The sequence below is a fragment of the Embiotoca jacksoni genome, unplaced genomic scaffold, assembly GCF_022577435.1.
Source record: "Embiotoca jacksoni isolate LCO1_2020_lvr unplaced genomic scaffold, fEmbJac1.0.p SCAF_13, whole genome shotgun sequence".
Taxonomy (NCBI): domain Eukaryota; kingdom Metazoa; phylum Chordata; class Actinopteri; family Embiotocidae; genus Embiotoca; species Embiotoca jacksoni.
Window position 1 is genome coordinate 1,151,764 of NW_027185263.1, and position 20,118 is coordinate 1,171,881.

A 20,118-nucleotide genomic window follows, 5' to 3' on the forward strand; every position below is an offset into this window, starting at 1 on the left:
CATAAGTGCTGGAAAAGTCGGGAGAAAACGGTATTCTTTCAATTTTATGCGGACAAATTAGAATAAATAACAAAATGACAACAAATTTCTTTTTTTTTTTTGAAGTGCATTGCTGCACAACGAGGACCAGCCTTTGCATATCTACTGTAAAGACGTCAACTGTCATGTGCACAAAAATGCAAATCACACCTTCCTGTACAGACGAAAACAAATTCAGACCTTCACGTCAAAAATCCAACGAGAGTCACGAGTCGTCACATTTCGAGAAGCGAGAACGGATTCTCTTCATAAACGATCCGAACGGGCGGCAGATGATCAAAGTTAATCTACTTCCTGTGAACTTCTCCCGTCTCCTTTTTTCTATGCGATTTTGTTTTTTTCGTCAGAGAGAATATTTAAATTGAACTCGGCGAGGCATACATCGCCAACAATGACCAAAACCGTCGGTCGAAGACGGAGACAAATCGAATGCCACACTGTGTATTCTCCTCCGAAGGCCTCGCTCCAGCCCACATTGTACCTTCACACCGACATGCAAACCCACATCTCTCCCTTTGCTTTTGATCTCCTCCGTAATATGTCAAGGGTATTTAAAGGACAGAAAGCAAGACATAGGCAGAGAAATTGTAAGGCCAGGAAGCCCTTTTCACGCTGCAGTTCTGCTCTCTGATCCAATATATATTTTTTAACTTTTCTTTTTTCTCTCTTTTGAGGTGAAAAATGTCAGCAGGACTTTGGTATTTTTAATGCGAGCAGTCACTGTTGCAGACGGACGAATGAGGACGGGAGGTGTTGACGTACAGCAGAGCTCTGGCTTTAAAATGGAGCTTTTTTGGGTTAATCGGGACGTTAACAGTGTCTTTTATAGAAATGATTAATTAAATCCACAAAATAAAGACGATAAAGATTAAACGGAACGAATTCAGAGTGCAGATGGATGAGCTTCTTTTTCAGGACGAATATTTTGACAATATTATTTCTCTTTTTTTTTTTTTTACCCTTAAGGTAGATATTTACTTTTTTTTTTTTTTTAAAGCTCAAATCTGTGTGCTTTTCATCTTCTTTAAACAAACAGAAGATTTCTGTAAAATGTATTTTTACCCATTGATTAATTAGGCATTATTGGCCACTGTTGGTGTTTTACTATTTGATTACGTGATTCCATCACTGATGCATTCATGGGTTTCATATCTTATAATATTTCTATGTGTATAGAAGAACAACATTTCCAAGAAGTACTTGATATTGTACAGAACAGATGCTCAGAAAGAGAAATGAGTCCACTTTGTAAAACTACGTTAGAGGAGATAAAGCGTCTTTTTGTCTCTGCCTCCTGATTGGTCCTTGCTGCCGATTCGTCCACATTTAAAAACCCCTCTGCTGATGCTGCTTGTGGCGCTCAGCGGGTTTTGGCCGAAGCGCTGACCACTAGAGTTTGACAGAAGCCTTTGTGTCCTCTCGGGACAATAGGGGTGAGAGGTGGGGGGTCAAATAAAAAAAAACTCCTACGCAGCCTCGCCGTACCGCGCTTCATCTGTAAAGTCCTCGCCTGCTGACCTTTAACCTCCTCCCCGTCTTTGTCCGAGCAAAAAAATAACTAAATCCATGCCCGGCAAACGAACGCCTGAGACGCTGCCGTCCGTATTGTACGTTTTCCCTCCGTCCTCGACTCATCAGGTCGACACCCAGATTACAGTCAGATTACGCTGGACTCTCCTGACAGATGATGCTGCCGCTTCTGCTTCGCGTGCCACGCCGGCCCGTGGCATCTTCCCATTTCTTAATGAAAGACAGCAAACACGACTTATAATGAATCACATCGGATTAAAGGTTAATAAATGGACTTGACGGCAACTATCTCAGAGCAGAGGTGACTTGTTTCGACCATTCGGGGGATTATTACCGAGTATTGAATGTCACGTGAGAATGAAGATGACCTAACTGACTAAATCTGAAGTGTCGGGTTACAGCGGTTTTTTTCTTTCTTCCCTGTAGTGTTAGCTGTGTTTCTTTAGCTTCTATAGCAGGTCAAGCTTTGTGCTGCGCTTATGTAGGTCAGCGAGTCACTGCAGGACAATCGAAGCAGGCGTGCAGTCGTTGGTGATGGTGTTGAATTTTCACTTTTCTCAGCAAAACCCCAGTAAAAAAAAAAAAAAAAAAAAAAAAAAGACAAAAAAACACCACCTATTGTGTTGCTGCACTGTTTCTTTGTGCTGCAGGAGGTTCACATCCTGAACTAGTGATGTAAATAAACTCAGAGGCAAAGTCGACACAAAGCCATGAAGAAGGAAAATCAAAGCTGCGGAGGGTTTTCTTCTGTACATGAAATGGAAAAAGGACCAAAAAGGACAGAAAACTTTTCCACATTATCTGATTCGTTTTGTGACAAATCAATAAATTCCAAAAATTATCCTGTTAAAATATGCAGTGAAATCACAAATGAAAATTGCAAACCAGTGGAAGAATTAATGCAACCAACCCACAACCCAACCGACCAGCAGCACTTAGCATTTTTAAATCAACACATTTTGAAACTTAAATTTGCAGCTCCTACCATTTTGAATTTTAAAACTACTAAAACTATTTTGTGCACCAATTATGCCAGAAACTGTCCTCAGTGGGGTTTAAATCTTAGCAGACAAGCATGAGGCAGCATCGTGTCTACTATCATCCGCTTAATGAAGCGAAGGCTGAGATGTTTTTCGAACAAACGCCATTTTCAAATTTCTTCTGATTCTTTTGTGTAAAAACAAGAAAACTTCTTCATTTGGTTTTATACGATTATTTTTGATTCATAGCAAATGTAATATAAAGAAAAGAAGTTGAATTTGGGATATTTTTCTCAACTCCAGTGTGTTATCCTGCAGTTATGTCACATCCCAGGAGAGAGAAAGAGTATGTGTGGATGTTATCCCTGCCTCCTTTTCTTTCTGAGGACATGCCATCGACCCTAAAAAAGCTTTTCTTCTCCCGTACGAAGCAGAAACTCCCCCGACGCGCAGACAAAAGTCAGGTCTGTAACCCCTGCGGCCCCACCCTCCGTGCTCTTTGACCTGCGGTGGAGGCCTGGCTGAGCACAAACAGTGGTCGTCCCCCCCGCCTCCACCTCCAACCAGCCGTTCCTGTTTCAGTCGGGGCCAATGAAAGGGCCTACTGTAAATAACGGGGGCCTTGCTGACCTCAAAGTTTATCTGGGCTGGAGACCCCGGCATCCATCCTACTGTAGCAGAGCCCACCGCTCACAATAGACTCTCTCATGGGTGTTAGGCTGTGGGCTCTCTCCCCTCTGTGCCCACTCCGAATGGGGATTAGAAAAAAAAAAAAAAAAAAAGAAGGGCCCCTGTCAGGTCCTTGGAGGGGGTCAACCCCCTTCAAACCACCATCACAACCCCATCCCACAGACACTTTAGCCTTTGTCCCCCGTGTGAGACTCGGGAGCAGGGACGGATGGAGGGAATGTGGAGGCGGGGCTAAAGCCTGAGACCAATCACTCTGACAAAATGCTGGATCAAACTCTCGGTAGCTAACAGCATCAAAGCCACTCAGACGTTTCCACTGTAATTCATTCGTTTTCTTCTTTTTACAAGCATCAGTCAGTCGGAGGATAACAGAGCTACACGGTGAATGTGTATAGTTTACTGCTGAACTCATTTATTAATTTACTGGACAGCCAATCGAAAATTTAGATTTTCACTGAAGGAAAATTTAAGCTGTTTACAAACATCACAGGACATTTCTGGAGTTGGAATATCCTGCAGTTAAAGAGTGAAAGAGTCGATTTCCTAAGTTTAACTACACCTTGTGTTCAGGGATACTCTTTATAATAATAATAATAATAATAATAATAATAATAATAAGTGTTTATTCGCTTGGTGTTGAGGAGCATGATTCAACTCTACTTCTGATGTTTACTGGGCAGCTTTTTTGCCGTATTAGCATTTCCCAGCATGCCTTCGTTATTTCTTCATTACTTTTGAGAGTAAAACAACCAAATTAAATCCAAGTAATGGGAAGAAATTATCTTTACGACATAATAATACATAAAATGGGGCTATGACTTAAGACTTTAAGTGTGCAAGGTAGGAACGTGATATATATACCTATCAGAGTCACACTTAGTCATTGGTTAGCTTTATGCATCAAGTATTCATGCAGCATTTGTTGTTGCACACAATGCATATATTAGTTAAATATAGATTGGTGAAAAATATGTTATTTTGTAGTTATTTCTATCTGAAACCTTTAATATAAACTCCATAAATGTCAAATTATACGTACTTTTAAGTGTTGACTGATAGATTTCACATTAAAACAGCAATAAAAGGTAAAAGTTGAATTTTACTCTTCGTGGGATTAATGTTTGAACCCCCGCTGGAGTTCAGGTTTAACTCCTGAAAAAGGTTAAAAGATCAGATCCAAGAAAAGAGTTACTCTCACCAGAATTCGCCGTGCACGGTGGGTGTTTGGTGCTTTGTGTTTTTCCCATTTGACTGCTTTAATTAATCAATCGGGAATGTAAACCAATGTATGTACAGCAAAATGAGCTGTCAGGTGTCCTTGGTTTAAGTTCCCCTTCAGCATATTCAGCATATTCAAATTCAATTCTCATGCAGGTTGGGAGCAAAATAAAGAAGTCGATAAGAAGAAAGTAAGTCGAGCTAGGTGATGATGAAATGTCTTCACAGCCTCATCCTGTCTATCAGCACGCCAGCCCTTCCTTGTGTGTGTGTGTGTGTGCGTGTGTGCGTGTGTGTGTGTGTGTGTGTGTGTGTGTGTGTGTGTGTGTGTGTGTGTGTGTGTGTGTGTGTGTGCATATGAGTGTGCATGAGGCAAAGGAGACCCAAAGAGATAGAGAGGAAGGTTTCAGGTCAGAGGCTAAGTGAAATATATCCCCACTCCGAGGCATGCAAGAGAGGATGCAGGAAGCTGAGGGCCAGAGATAAGGGCAGAGACGTGGGCGATAAGCACCCAAACACCTGTTAGGGAAGCTTCAGCAGCTCCTCGCCTCAGACCAACACTTACAGGAGGCAATAAAACACAAGAAGGGAAGGAAGGGGCAGAACAAAAAAAAGTGTGTATATGGACAAAAAAACAGAGAGAGAAAACTGCTGCTTTTGAAAAGCTTTTGAAACGTGCGCGGTGAAGAGGCGCGGCTGCACCTACGAAGGGGGATAAGAAGCCCGTCCTGTTTTACAGCATGCTTAATGGCATATGGCGGGAGCCCACAGCATCATTTGTAAGGTCAGCAGCGAGACAGGAGTGGCAGAAATGATGCTGTTTGAGTCATGACATGTCACAGCCATCCGCCGTGGTGATCAGTCCAGGAAATGGAATGGCTTTTTTTTATTTATTTATTTTACTATCCTTATACTCTCGCCTTTCGGGGGCTCAGGGACAAACAGACAAACACAAAACAATCTGGAAATGGTCAAGAGAGACCTTGGAGACGGCTGGCAGTCAGGCGATAAACAGGAGAGAGAGGATCCGTTATGTGGCAGGAGGAAGATTCATGGGCCATCTGAGAAATTACATGACTTTACACTGTCCAACACCTCATCAGTGGCAATCTGGAAATTAAGATGCCAATTAAGGCGGGACTGATGACGTCTATTTATAAAACATCTGACATCGTCCAATCCCTGGCCATCTACGAAAATATATACAAACAAAAATAAATCCTTCGTTTTCATCTCTGTGCAGAAAAAACTAAAGGTGGGACTTTAATGGTGGTTTAAGTTATCTATGCTATAAAAAAATAATAAACAAAAAATAAATTTAGTAATCTAATTTAGCGTAATTAAATTCCTGACACCAGACCATGATGGAAAAATACTTTACAGATGAAAATATATCTGCATTTTTTTATTTATTTATTTATTTATTTTTAATGCATGTTTGAATGGTAATTAGCTCAAAAATTCTGGGATGAATTTTGACTTGGATGGAAGATTTGCACCAATCAGGATTCAGCAACACTAAAATCTAAAGGTAATGGGCTTGTTCAGTCACGTTGGCCGTCCGCCACTTAAATGTCACCAAACGCATCAAAACTGGTGAAATGTCACTTTAAAAAAAAACAGAAAAACAGTTTGCTGTAACTGCAACTAGAGATTTACTCGTTCATTCAGTCTCGCAATGTTTTCAGACATTCTTTCTTCTTCGAGTAGACAAGTCTCCCTTCAATTGAATTCATTCTCCTCCTCGCATGCAGGCCGTGTGAGAGGGGGGGGGGGGAGGTGCGGGTGAGGGTGGGGGGGGTCGTCGGCCTATCCATCAGCAGCTCTCTCTCTCCCTGCGGTAATCTCTCTGGGCGTCTTCGGTCAGCAAATACATAAATCAATTATGGTTTTAAGCTTTATGCCATGATTTACCCAACTGATCCCTCCTGGATTACAGCGCAGCTTAAAACGTGTCGGTCAGCGGTAAAGCTGCAAGTCGCCTTGACATTCATCGCGCCGCGCCGCCGCCGCGTCAGCTGCCACGACCGGAGATCTGAGAGCGTTCCTGAATGGCCCGACGGTCAGATGGAGACTTCGTGATAACACAATCACATCCATCTTCAGTGGAAAGAGAACTTGGATTTTCTTTAACTCCAAACCTCTCTGGAAGCTCAATGTGGTTCAGGGACTAAAGCTAACCGCCAGAAGGAGTAACTAGTCAATAAACTAACGTGCTAATCGAGGTGGGATCAAATAAATAAACATGCTTCCTCTTATTCTCATTATTCCATGTTTTTGCATTAGGTGTATATGCGTGTTTTTTTTTAGCTGTGTATTTATGTTTTATAAGTCTATTTATGATTGTTTTGTACACAAGCTACACCTGGCTAATAAAACTGATTCAGATTTTATTTTGAAATAATTTATGATGTAAGAAAAAGACTGAAATAAGAATTTACATGTTCTCAAATTTGCAAACTGATAATATTTTCATTTAATAACTAAATATAACCTGTGACTTAAGTTGTTTCTGCTACATTAGTTAGACTCATGGTTACCACGACTTCAATGTATAAGATATCCAAAGTCATTACAGGAAGTAAAAAGGTATGCTGAAAAGCCATGAAATGAAAACATTTTTAAACCTGGCTCACTAGTGGACTCCAGGTTTTGCATATTTCTCTACTTTTTCATATCGGCTCCCGTTTAGCATAATTATTATAATAATTATCACTTTTGTTTTTGAAAGCGATTACGGCCGTTTTGAGTTTTGCTTTCCAACTTTTCTGTTGCGTAGACCCTCTCAGCAGATATCTGGCACTCACCTAAACCCCCCCCCCTCCCACCATCCCTCCCATCCCTCCCTCCTCCGCCCCCCCTGAGTGAAAACATGGCTCTGAAGAGGTGAATAAAAAAGCTCACATGGCCTCATTTTCCTACCTGAGAGCTTCTTTATGACAGGTGACGGTGGGGGAGAATAGAGGGGCTAATTTTTATGACCAGCTTCTTAGCGTGCTGGTATCAGTCCGTTGGGGCCCCTTGCCAATCTCCAGCAAAGCATTCAAGTGGCAACAAAGAGGCTAATTAGAAGCTCTCTATCGCTGGAAGCCGCGAAGGGCTCCGGTTTGATACTTCCCAGGGAGGCTCGGGGGCCTCCGAGGTGGCGGTGGACGCTTTCTTACACACACACACACACACACACACACACACACACACACACACACACACACGAACACATTAGACATTTGCGAGCACACTCGGGTCGGCCCTTTGGCTCCGGCACATTTACTTATTGTGGCCCGTTCCTCCCTCACGGTCCGCCAGAGACAGAATCAGAGAGAGAGAGGGACCCGACACGTCTTCTTTCATGTGGCGGAGGACCCGGAGAGGGGATGCTAATGGGATATCGATGGGATTAGAACCCGGAGCGTTCAGGTCCAGAAGAACAGAGGCAGGACTCTCTGAACCAGAACTAAAACCCACTGAGCTCTCAGGCCAGATCATTCTAATTCTATCGACTCTTTCTTTTTTTTCTTTTTTTCCTTCTTTTTAAATGGGAAAGTTGACAATGATGCACGGAGCTTTAATACAGTAAGAAAGTCTGATGTAAGTTTAAAGAAAAAGAAAAAGAAATAGAAATCCTCCAATGAATTCTTGCACTGTTGCATTCGCCTCCTCTTTCCTCTCCTACCAACACTCACAGCAGCTTCTGGGATTCAGAGATACACATCAGGAAGTTAAGGCCGATAACACATTTGCATGTCACCTGATAACTGGCTGTAATTAGTACTCCCCTCCAGCTCTCTGCCCCCCCCCCAACACCACAAAAAAAAAACAAAAAAAAAAAACATCCTATACTCGCTCCATGGACACACAGAGACGGCCGACTTCCAGTACAGTATGTTATCCTTATCCCTCCCTCCAGACCACATGGCCCCCGCGGGGACAAAAGACAGGGGGGCCTCCGTGTGTTTGTTTCATAGCGGGTCGGTGCCAGAGCGCATCAGCAAAGGCCACGTCTGCCGAGCCGGGCGCTGGTCGCCGCGCCGAGGCAGCTGGTCGCACCGAGTCAAGCTGCTAACTTTTTATGGCACAAGCACCTCCCTCTCGTTCTTATCTCAGGGGGAGGGAGGGAGGAGGGAGGAGGGAAGGAGGGAGGAGGGAGGCGATCTAATCAGCCAGCTGATTAGATCGCCTCCCTCCATTGCCATAGCCACTGTCTGGATATTAGACCCCCCCCCCCCCCCCCCCCACAGACACACACACCTCCTCCCCTCTCCCCCTCCTCCCCCCCACACCATCTCTCTCTCGGCGTTGCCCTTCTCTGACTACACTCCAAATAAAAGCATCCTTATTTCCTCCAGCTTCTTGACGACATCACACGACTGCATGACAATGAAATGCTTGATCTGTGCTAAGGTGTGTGTGTGTGTGTGTGTGTGTGTGTGTGTGTGTGTGTGTGTGTGTGTGTGTGTGTGTGTGTGTGTGTGTGCAGTCCAATCCACATGATGTAGCCCCCGGTGTTAAGTCTTTAATCGATACATCTCCCTATCCTGACAGTGAGGACAGAGCCCAGATCTGAGATCAGAGCGATGGCGGTGTAAATCTTTACGGTTCAACCAGAGCCTTTTAAAGCCCGTCTATAATTGGGCCTCAGCCAGCAGCTGCCTCGGCCGTGGCTATCACCGTAGGCCCGGTCAAAGCGGCAGCTCCTCAGGGGCATAAACAAACACTGCACCTCCAATAAGGGCAGAAAAAAAAAAAAGAAAGTCACCTGTGTGAGGATAAAAAGAGACGATGTGGCAGGCAGACTTGAATAAGCCGTCTGAGGCTTCGCCGTTTCTTGGAGAGGTGTTTTCAATGAGTAGAAGCCTTTTTTTTTTTTGTGCTATTGGATTATTACACCAACATGTACTGTACCTCTGAGTGCGAGCCGGGGAGACTTAGCTCACTGAGTGATTTCAAATAGAGGGTAATCCACTGCCATGTAATGGATGCTTTGTTGCAGCGGCTGCTTTCAGGAAGCAGAAAAGAAAAAACGCGTGCACTGTTTTTTTTTTTTGTTTTGTTTTGTTTTTTGCAGGTTACGATCACAAGTCTGCTGCTGTTTTAGTTTTAGTCTCGGGTTGTTTGAGTTCACGTCAAAGCAGCGTTCACTGAAGCAATAAAGCAAATATCTGACTGCTTCAAAACGCACGTATTCATCCATCATTTCTCCTGAACTACCGGCACATGTGTGTTTTTCTTCCTCGTGAGGAACACACATCATCACACACTGATTTACTTCGGTGTTTAAGGTGCAGAGAATCCTCACGGCTTCTAATTGAGACAGTGGTCGGTGCCATTTACCACATTTATATATTGGTGATAGTCTCACTTCAGCGCTGTTTGATTGCAGAAGCAGGAATTCTTGACAGCTTTTTCATTTTATGTCTTTAAATTGCTCGCTTTTTCTCCAACTCACCGAAAAACACTTACATTTTTATGGCAACCGCGATCAAAACAAAACAAAAATCTGTCTGTTATATCACCAAATAAAGATCTTGGGATACCGCTCACCAAAATCTGGGTGTAGATCAGACCGAAACATCCGGGAACTTTGGTTTTCAGAAACGTTCCCGCCCCCTTTTGGGGGAAAACAAACGACTCTCTCCATAGACTTCAATTTAAATTAGCTTTAGAAAACCAGTCCGTTGTAAACCACCGGATCAAAAAAGCAGAAGTTTGGAGAAAAGTCTCAACTTCCTCCGATTCTCCGTCACTGCAACGCAATGTCAATATTTCCCTCCAGAAAGGGGCGTGGTGACGAGAGGCCCCGCCCTGGATGACGTAATATCGGTCTGATCTATTAAAACTGGATTTGGGCAAAAGAGGGAGGAGTCTGGGAGGAGCTTAGGAGGGATGAGGAAGTGGAAACCAACCAGGTTCAAGCAGTAAAAACCTCTAAACCCTCATTCAGAAAATTGTGACGCATTAAAGGAAGTGAAATCATGAACTGAGAATTTCCTTTTCATCTACCAAACTGTCATCATGGTGGCTATCCGAACCCCCAAAATATTTACCATTTGTTGACGGTGTGTGTTTAATGGTTGATAGTGGTGTAAGGAAACCCCTCGTATGCCTTCCCCTGGCCTCACCTCAGCGTGCAGGTCATATGTTTGTGTGCATACATCGTTATCACCTGCAACAAACGCTGCGTGCGCGGCTATCTGGGTTCAATCTGCTCTTGGTTTACTAAGAAGGAGTGCCAGGGGTTATCTGTCCCACTCTGATATGCACAGATAAGGGCCCCGGGCCCCGCTGTTTAAACACCTGGGGCCTGGGGTATTAGAGCGCCCCCCCGTCCACCCCCCCCCCCCACCCTTTATTTTCTGCCACAAAAGGAGAGGAAATGGAAGAGCGAGCGCTGGCTGCTGCTGCGACGGAGGGGGAACGAGTGTGAGGAGTAATGAACACGAGGGCGTGCGCGTGCGGAGGTTAATCCCACCCGCTACCCCAATACTTCCATCAATAATACAAAAAAAATACAAAAAACAACAACACGGCATTACAGAGATGAGAGGCGGGAATTCATTCACTCGTCTCTTTCATTCAACAGGAAAAAAAAAAAAAAAAAGGCAGGCAGTATCATGAAAAGACCGAGTTAAAGCACGGATGGTTATCAGTGATGTTTAACGGCTATATGCTGCAAACGCTCTCCTTTAAAATAGCCTCTCTCTTTTTTTTTCACTTATGTGATGTACATTACAGCGAGGGTCAATCATTTGCATGAGAATGGACGATTAAGTGAAAGAGATAAACCCAAGGCTAGTTCCCGTGAATTGGATGCTGTGTTTGGAATACCAAGCAGAGAGGAGGCTTTTTTTTTTTTTTTGCTCCCCCGCCTCTTGCAGAATTAGCCCCTTGCATCATGCATTTATTTTCTCAATAATCACTCAGGCCCTTCCCGTGTTGATTATTTTCTCAGTGCAAGGGTTACTAAAATATTGCTGTAATCCTGTCTGCCTGAAGCCCCAAAAGCTCTCGGCTTCCTTAAAGGAAATAAATCCAGGGGGCTTGTCAGTGGGGAGGTGATGTGGTGTGGCGGCCGGCTGGAGGAGAGGCGGACAGGGAGAAAAGTTGCTGCGGTCAAACGGGGATTGTTTGGATTCAGTTAAACGCAACCTAAGGCAGTTAAAAAAAACAAAAAAAACCAGTGATCCTTCATTTAGCTGCATGCGTGACTGAAACAACGATTAAGTTTGAATGCAAATACCAAAACAGCACATTTTTGATGCCTCAAACAACTCAAAGTCCTCGAATAGTTATCAAAGGCAGTCATACAGGAACTTCGCAAAGATAAAAATGTAAAAGTTGAATAATTTTGATTAAAAGAGGATTCTAATCAGAAAAAGTATTAATTTTTGATAAGACATTCAATATTCACGGTTTGATCTTGTATAAATCGTAATAAATGAAAAAAGTGTTAACACGACTTAAAAATGGCAACTCAAAGAAGCGACACCACTTGTGGAGTGAATATAAAATGTAGAGTCTGGTGGTGGCGTTTCTTTTTTTTTTTCTATGATGTAATCCAGAGCAGCAGAGACTCCATTTATACAGGAAGTGGCTACTTTCTGCTACGTTCATTTCAACATGGGAAGCACACATAGACACCTCACAGCAGTGACCTCTGCCACATCTGCAAACAATTACACTCATGTTTGACTTGACCTGCCTGCACCAAGTGAACTCTGCCAACTTTATTTTTTTATGTGCTTGTTGCCGAGGCGATGGTGACCCTGACACAGTGTGGCTGTGTGTGTGTTGGGGGGTGGAGGGGGAGGGGGGGGTAGGAGGAGGGGGGGGGGGGGTGATGTGTAATTAGTCAGAGGGGGAACACAACTCCACTTGTCTGAAATAAAACATCTTGTATACACATCAAAAAGAATCGGCGGCTTGACAGGCAATACTCAGAAAGAGAAATAAAAAATAAAAAAAATACGTTGATATGCTTTCAAATGACCCACAGAGGAATTTGTGAGGACACGAGGAGCGTCTGAATTATCAAGCATCTCAGGGCAGCGTTGCAGACCTTTCATGTGCGGACGGCGGAGCAGACAGTGCATGATGCAATGTTTGATTTCTACACTTCAGGAGGCTGTCAGGACACCGTATAAAATATTAAACAGTGTCGTGTCGGTGTATCAACCCGTCTAAATTAACCTATTAGTATGCTGTGGGGCAAAGCGGGAAGATCAATGCATGAAACGGTTTGGAAATCTCCTTTGATACAAGATTTCCCAGCTTGAGCGAATTGATGAAATTCCTCTTGAAACACAGGCAACCGTTTCACACGGCAGACTTCTTTTTTTTTTTCTCAAGACAAGAGAACGAGTGGAGGCTGTCCATTAAGCACGGAGAAGAGACTCCATTACTGGAGACGCTGAAACTATGGTGGGGTTTTTTTTTTGGTTTTTTTTTTTGAGGTGTTGTGAAAGCCTGATCATAAGAAGTTCAAAATCCACCAATGCAAAAATCACCCTGAAAAATGAGCACCTATCATGAAGGCCACACAAATGTTCCCTTCATTTTACAAGAAGAAGAAGCAACTACCAACAAGCACAAGACTACAAAGAAACCAACTGCACCACTCTTATTAGACACAATAAAAGGCAAGGTAACGGAGTGTAAGGCTGCAAACAAGGACACCTCCCTCTGGAGTATAAGCTTTGCGCTGATATTTTCTTAAGTCAACAGTGACTCAGTCAAGTATGGCCGAGATACGGGGCTCAGGAATGATGGGACGGGCGATGGGGTTCAAATCCTCGAGTGAACTTTAGCCGCTGTGCATTCCTATTGATTTAAGCAAACATCGCAAGGTGAGAATGTGGCTTTCAAGGTAAGAAAGAGGCCTTGAGTCCACACACACACACACACACACACACACACACAACACAATACTCTGACTATGCAAAAATCCACAAGAACAATGTGCTCACAATCGGATGCAGAGATGAAACAAAAAAAGAGTTTTGGAGTCGTAAACTTTCAGCGTTTCTAATGAAGTTTCCAGGCTTTAAGATTTATTTTTATGAACTGACTGAAATAGCGCTGCGCTGGTTTACTGCCAGTCCCCCTGTCCTAGAACTACCTCCCTGTCTCAGAGCCCAGGTTCAGCACTCATTTCCTGGGCTGACCGTCTAACTCCAATTATCAGGCTAATAAGGGCCCCCCTTGTGCAGTTATGGGAAAAAGGTGGAGGGCAGGAGGAGGTGGGGGGTGAGGAGGCGGGGGGCTCCCACTTTGGTAAGTGTGTGTGATCGCTGCCGCCCACGTATTGTAAGGTGTGACTAATGTTCTTGGACAATGTTGAGACAGCGCCGCTTCGGCAGTCACCTGGGCAGGAGTGGATCTGAGCTGTCAGCAGCACGGAGCTCCGCGTTCGTGGCGTCACTTCTTTCATACATAATAGATGTTTTTTTGTTAGTTGTCGTAATCACTGACATAAAAGATTTAAGTTGTGTCGGCTAAAACGAGCCAAGCAGAAACGGATTTCCTTTATTTTCTGCAAACCAAGCCCTCAAAAACACTTAAAACAATTCGCTTTCGTGCGTTTTCAACAGCAATCATGCAATTAATATGAATAGAAGGAAGGTTGTTGGTGTTTCTGCGGCACCAAATACCAACTGATCCACGCTTAAACCCCCAAATTTTCCAAAACACAACAGCTAGCGAGCGGCTAATGGAGAGAAAACTGGTCTTACCTGTGCTGCTCCACGGCTTCGTTATCTGGCAGCTCTGCACCGCAGACGTTGCACCGCTCGTGCTGGCTCCTGCCGTCCGGTTTCATGCCCGCCGCCAGCTCCCCGAGCTTGCTGAAGAACTCTCTCTGGATGAAGCTCTGCGGCAGGAGTCCCCCGTAGGCACTGAAGTCCATGGACATGGCCAGGGCCGGGGACATGGGGAGAGCGGAGGCCATGGAGGCCGGCATGGACATCATGGCGTCCGATTTGTGATTGACGGGTAGGGAGTAGAGCGAGGCCAGGTGCTTCTCCGTCATCCCGGCCATGGCTTCCAGCCCCATCTGGCTGACGTCGACTTGCGGGTCGCCCATGCCTTCGTCGCGGACGTAGTGCAGCTCGCGGGCGCTGGTTATCACGCTGCTCCTGGTCGGCGTTCCGGGACCGTCTCGGTTCCTGTCTTCCCCGCTGCGCTCTCCGTTGCTGGAGGCGCTGGACTCCATGTTCTGCGGGCTCTCGTGGCCGTTGCCGCCCATGTCCACTTGCATCATCTCGGTCTTGATCTCGGTCATCAGGTGGTGGGCGTTGCCGTGGAGGAGTTGTTCGCCGCCGAAGCCCTGCTGCAGCAGAGACTGGCCGATGCTCATCAGGCTGTCCACGGCGGCTTTGGTGGGACTCAGGGCGGAGACGCCGAAGGAGGTGGAGACGGAGGGACTCTGGTCGACCATGCCCGCCATGGTGGAGACCTGCTGGGTACCTGACAGAAAGGGACTCTCCATGGAATGCTTTTTGGAGTTCTTGGCTCCGTTGTGGCCTTTGCGCTCGTCGTCCTCCTCCGTGCTCCCGTCGTTGGCGTTGACCTCCACGTCGTTCTCGTCCGAGGACTGGATGGTCTCCAGGATCTTGAGGCATTGCTCCTCCAAGTACTCGATCTCCAGGATCTCGGCCGCGTACAGAAGGTCATCCAGGTCCTCCACCTTGGCCTGGAGAGTGGCAGTGTAAGCATACTCCAAAATCTGCTGAAAAGTCTTTGGTGAGAGAAAGTCCAAGGTGTAATGCTGGCTGCTGCGGTGGAAGAGGATCTCGAACATTTTGCTGGTGCAGGCGAGCACGGTCCGGTGGGCGTGGAACTCCTGGCTGTCCACCATGATGACCACGTCGCACAGAGTCCCGGCCAGACGCATCTGGTTGGCCTTGTGCAGGAGGGCGGTGGGGTGGTTGGGGTTCTGGAGCTGGATCATACCCATTTTAGTTAAATCCATTTTGTCGATGCGATCCACGAGGGCGACTCATGAGGCTCGCCTTCCCCGCTCAGCAGTGGTTTTAGCTGTCTTTGTAAACAAGATGAAACCTGTGGGGGGGGGGGGGGGGGGGGGGGGCACAGAAGGAGGAAAAAAAATCACCACCGGTACCTTCTGATGCAACAGCAAAAATGTTGAGAGTAGGAAAAGCATTCAAATCCAACAAGTGCAAACCAAGAAGGAAAAGGATGCTAAAACAAAATGCTCAGATTGTCCCAATTTCCATCTTTCACAGACGCCTGTTCCTTAATCAATTCGTCAATAAATGTATTTCAAGTATACAACTATTTATTCTGCAAATGGCAAGTGTGACGCCGTCGGGGCCTCAAATTGCAAACATCCCGCAGAGATGGTAAACAGTGTGCAGTGGCATTGTTCTCCAAATCAGCGGAGACTATTGACTGTAGATTTCTGAAGGGAGACGATTTGCCAGCCGTCCAACAGGCTCATCCTGCATACCAACCAGCTCCGACATATGTTACGGGTTAAAAAAAAAAGACGTCTTCATTCATGGGGGGGGGGGGGGCGGGTTATCTGATGGGGATGAACACCGGGTGAAAATAAAGTGTGAACTGAGGGGTTTTTCACCGCCGCTTTGGGCTCACAAAGAGCGCCAGCAGCCTTTTTTCTGAAATTAAATAGCATCTTACTCAGTATTCTCATCACAGACGGGAGTCGAGAGCAGCGGCCAGAAAATGGGTGGAAAAAGGAAAGCAAAGGATGAGGCGAGAGCACACAACTGTGCTCTGCTCCCAACGCCGAGAAATCCCAGATGAACCGTGAGCCTCTGCGACAGCTGGTGTTTCAGGTAACAGGACAACATGTTGCTCCACCTTCATAGCACACTTTGACCTCCACTGAAATCCTGAAATTAAATAAAGTTTGACCCCTCCTACAATGGGCATCTCTGTGAGTCCTGGTATTCAGCTCAACGTGGAAATGTGCTGCTTATTCCTTCTTCCAATAAAATAAACAGCATTGCAGCTGCACGTAATTTAAATAACAGAGAATGAATAAATAACTGCCAGCCAAGCACACTTCCATTGACCCATGTACCACATGAGCTCCAGTTTTAACTACATTTTAGCCAATACATCAGATTTATGACACATTTTGTATTTTGTTGAGAATTTCTGAATCATTAAAAACTTATTTTCTTATATTCAGAATCAATTTCATATCCAGGTTTTTTTTTTTTTTTTTTTTTTAAATCCACCATAAAAAGAGAAGTTTCTTTTCCTTCCCTCCATGACAAACACACGGTGTCTTACAAAAATAGAGGAAATATCATCAGCCCACCAACTATTAGACATCTTAAATAACATCATTAATGTCAGCTTACTTCAGAAAGCTGCAGTCGCACGAGCCTGAAATGAGAAGGTGCACGCGGTGGAGGTGATGCTGGCACCTTTTGTTTGCGCTGAAAATAAGAATCCCGGACGGGTTCGTGTTGTCGGCGCATTGACAGAATCGATATGGAAAGTAGGAGATGATGAAACCTCAGGTTCTCCTCTCAGTCAGCAGAGGTCATGCCTAAAAAAAAAACACATTATCTTTATTACAGGTGTGCCAATATAGCGCCGATTTATGGCCCCGTAAATGATCAATGCTTGTTGCGCTCTGTGGGTCACCAACCGAGCGGTGGCTGAAGTTGCTGTTTGGGGACTTTTGTCTGCTCTCTATTAATCATAATGTTGTTTTTTTTTTTAAAAAGGACAGACCCGCGTGCGTCTAGACAGCCTTAATATCGAGTCGCACCAGACAAATTATACACAGCGTTATTTGCATTATGCAAAACATCACGCACTACATTAAGTACATTAAGCCGGCGGAGATGTTTCCCTCCCCGGAGGAAAATATGGATCGCTGACAATAACCACATTAGGGCCGACTTCACAGGGAAAAGGCAGCATAATCAATCCGATCACGAGTTGTCTGCCACAGCGCCTTGACGAGGCAGCCACAACAGGAATAAACAGCGCTCAATATTCCACACCATGAGCCACACTGACACACAAACGTGGAGGGAGCAAGATGGAAACAGAGAGGGGGGGGACAATCAGAGACAAAAAAAAAAAAGTATGATTCACAGGAGACGAGACAGCAGCCAGGAGACGATTCTGGTCCACGCACAGGTGGACTTTGTTTGTGAAATAGTCCAACACCGCCGTGGAGCAGTTTACAGAGAAAGAGGTGTGATGTGGAGAAAGCTACCTGAAGGATTAAGGAGTGAAAGGGGGGTGGAGGGGTGAGAGAGAGATCAGACAGACTCGATAACAAATCAATTTGCCATTGCATCTGTTACCGGTTCCCCACCTCAGTGCGCTGCGCGTGCAAGCCGATTATTGTGAGCCAATCAAACATGTAGTTGCCGGTCAATCAATTTGTAGTCTGACTGGCTGCGCTGCTGGCTGGACTGTTTTTTGGTGGTTTGTTTCGTGTCTTTAAAGACGAGTGTCTCCCGTCCTCGTCATGATGTCATCACGGCTAAATAAGCCCCACTGGTGCGTCTGGAGACACAAGGACGGGCAAGACGGTCGCTGTCTGCAAAAAATTGCGTTAATTTCCATCAACAACAACAAAAAAACGAGCGAACGCTGTTTCTCCGGTGAAAGTCGCACGCAGCCGAGGCGTCATGTGCTGTCTGGCTCCCGGTGAAACGGCCAGACCTCACGTCCTACTGCCTGCGATCTCCAGAATACTAACCAGACCGAGGGAGAGAGAGAGAGAGAGAGAGAGAGAGAGAGGAGAGGGGAGGGGAGGGGGGGGGGGGGCTACGTCAACCTTAACATCTCTACAACAGGCTACCGTGCCTTAATGCAAACTTCAACACCTTGCAGCGCAATCAGGTAAACACTTGTTTTGAGCCAGAACTCCGGTGCGCGGGTCCAACTTGCGTGCCAAAGTCGCGTTTGCTGTTAACTTCGGCGTGAGGTTGAACGGGGACAAGCGAGAGCGAATCCACAGCGCTGTAAAAACGCACCAAAACATCCATATGGTGAATGAAAGTACGCCGAGAAAACAGTGGCGGACGCGTGAAGAGTGGCGGGTCTGGCACTTGTCGCCGGGGAAACCTGCAGCTGTCGTTTAAGCCCGGAACGGGTACTCACCTAAGTTGCACGTTTTGATTCCGTATAAGTGAAGGGGGATTGGGGCTACAGCATAGTAAGGCAGTTCGCAGTACCCGCTCTCTCGACACGCACTAACTCCTTTCTTCCCTCGCCTTAGCAAATCAACACGGCGCTGACGTCAACGCAGCCAGTCAGCCAGACGAGCAGCAGGCAGGCGGGCGGGCAGCCGGCGCTGCGCTCCAGCCCCGCACAAACACTGAGAAAGTGAGACACCTAGGGGGCTGTCTCGTGTCAAACGGCTGGCTGTGGTACTGTATGCTGGAGTGAAAGGTGAGCGACGCTGCACGCTCCCTCCAGCTGTTTGGACGCGCGCACAGCTTCCAGTGGTCCTCAAAGAAATGCAGCCAGCAGCTGACATCAGGGGTCTGCATGACGGCCATGAAGGGGGGGACACATCAAGAAGGAGAACATTTTCATTCACAGGATACGGTCGGTTTTAGTGGCTGCACAGATGTGAATGTAAGGTCAGCTGGGAGGAACAATGCAGTGGATCCATCCACGCTTAAGATATAACATTCATATTAATATTCAAAAACAGGTGGACATTAAATGGAAAAAGGTTCAACTTTTTTGTTGTTGTTGTTATTTAGATTTTTTGTTCTTTGTTGTTCTGATTTGAATGCATCTCACTTCCTGTAATGTTCCTCTTTCTCTTTGCAAACTCTTTAAATAAACGATTTCTGTCTCAATTCAACCCACTAAATGCTGTTGGCATTATTATTTATAAATAATACAATATAATGCTGAATAAATCCTGGAAAGAAGTTGTTTAGACCAGTAAGGTTTTATATTATTCACAACATGTTAAACCAAACTAAAGTTTAGGATCATGAGCACCTGGCAGCGCTGCATCAGGTGCATGCAAGGAGCATGAAACATGCTACATAGTCATACATGACGACAACATGCAGACATGACCGTCAGTTGTAAGAGCTGCAAATTTCAATGTGCCAACAAAGTTTTAAGGAAACCGAAGACATCAGATTTTATCCTAATTTTTATGTTTAAAGATCTTCTTCTGATTTCTAGAATCAAAAGTCTTGTTTTAACATCCTGAGCCTCATTTAAAGAAGACCATGAAACACACGAGTCTCCACTGAGAACCACGAGTTACGTCTTCTCTTGTTTTATATTAAAAAAAAAAAGTTTTTAAAAAAACATCCTCAATGATAAATGCAGTGAGATGGTTTCTCGGTGCATTACGAGCCTCCGACTGCTTTAATTCTGCTTCTCTTTCTCTCCGTTGACCAATAACCCGTGAAGAAGTGGACGCCTCACCTCATCATTGTCCATCTTTTGTAGTAAAAGCATACTTTTAGAGCTTTTCTGGACATAAACATAAGTGATGTTTTGGGTCTTAATGATAATTACCCTTTGTTTGAGTTCACCATATTTTACTTCTGTTGTTATGTTGCCTTTAAGTGCTCCTTGTGTGCTCTTACTTTCTTAAAGAATTTGGACATAATGTGTATGTAAATCAATATCTTATGAACTCCCTTTTCCTATTAGATTTGGTAATCGAAGT

The 20,118-nt window shown here is 45.2% G+C and overlaps 1 protein-coding gene across 5 annotated transcripts in view; it reads right to left on the reverse strand.

Moving 5' to 3' along the window:
* zbtb16a (zinc finger and BTB domain containing 16a) overlaps window positions 1-18,766 on the reverse strand; it is a 130,814-nt gene extending 112,048 nt beyond the window's left edge. Inside the window, exons 1-3 of one of the 5 annotated variants that reach the window (XM_069145840.1) lie at window positions 18,573-18,766; window positions 16,871-16,995; window positions 14,186-15,512 (exon numbers count right to left, since the gene is read on the reverse strand). In XM_069145840.1, the coding sequence (XP_069001941.1) occupies window positions 14,186-15,423 (1,238 nt within the window). In that variant the 5' untranslated portion in view covers window positions 15,424-15,512; window positions 16,871-16,995; window positions 18,573-18,766. Of the gene's footprint in view, window positions 1-14,185; window positions 15,513-16,804; window positions 16,996-17,778; window positions 18,139-18,572 lie in introns of those variants that run through there. The other 4 variants (XM_069145837.1, XM_069145838.1, XM_069145842.1 and 1 more) reach the window with 4 other exon arrangements.
* Between the last annotated feature and the right edge of the window lie 1,352 nt (window positions 18,767-20,118).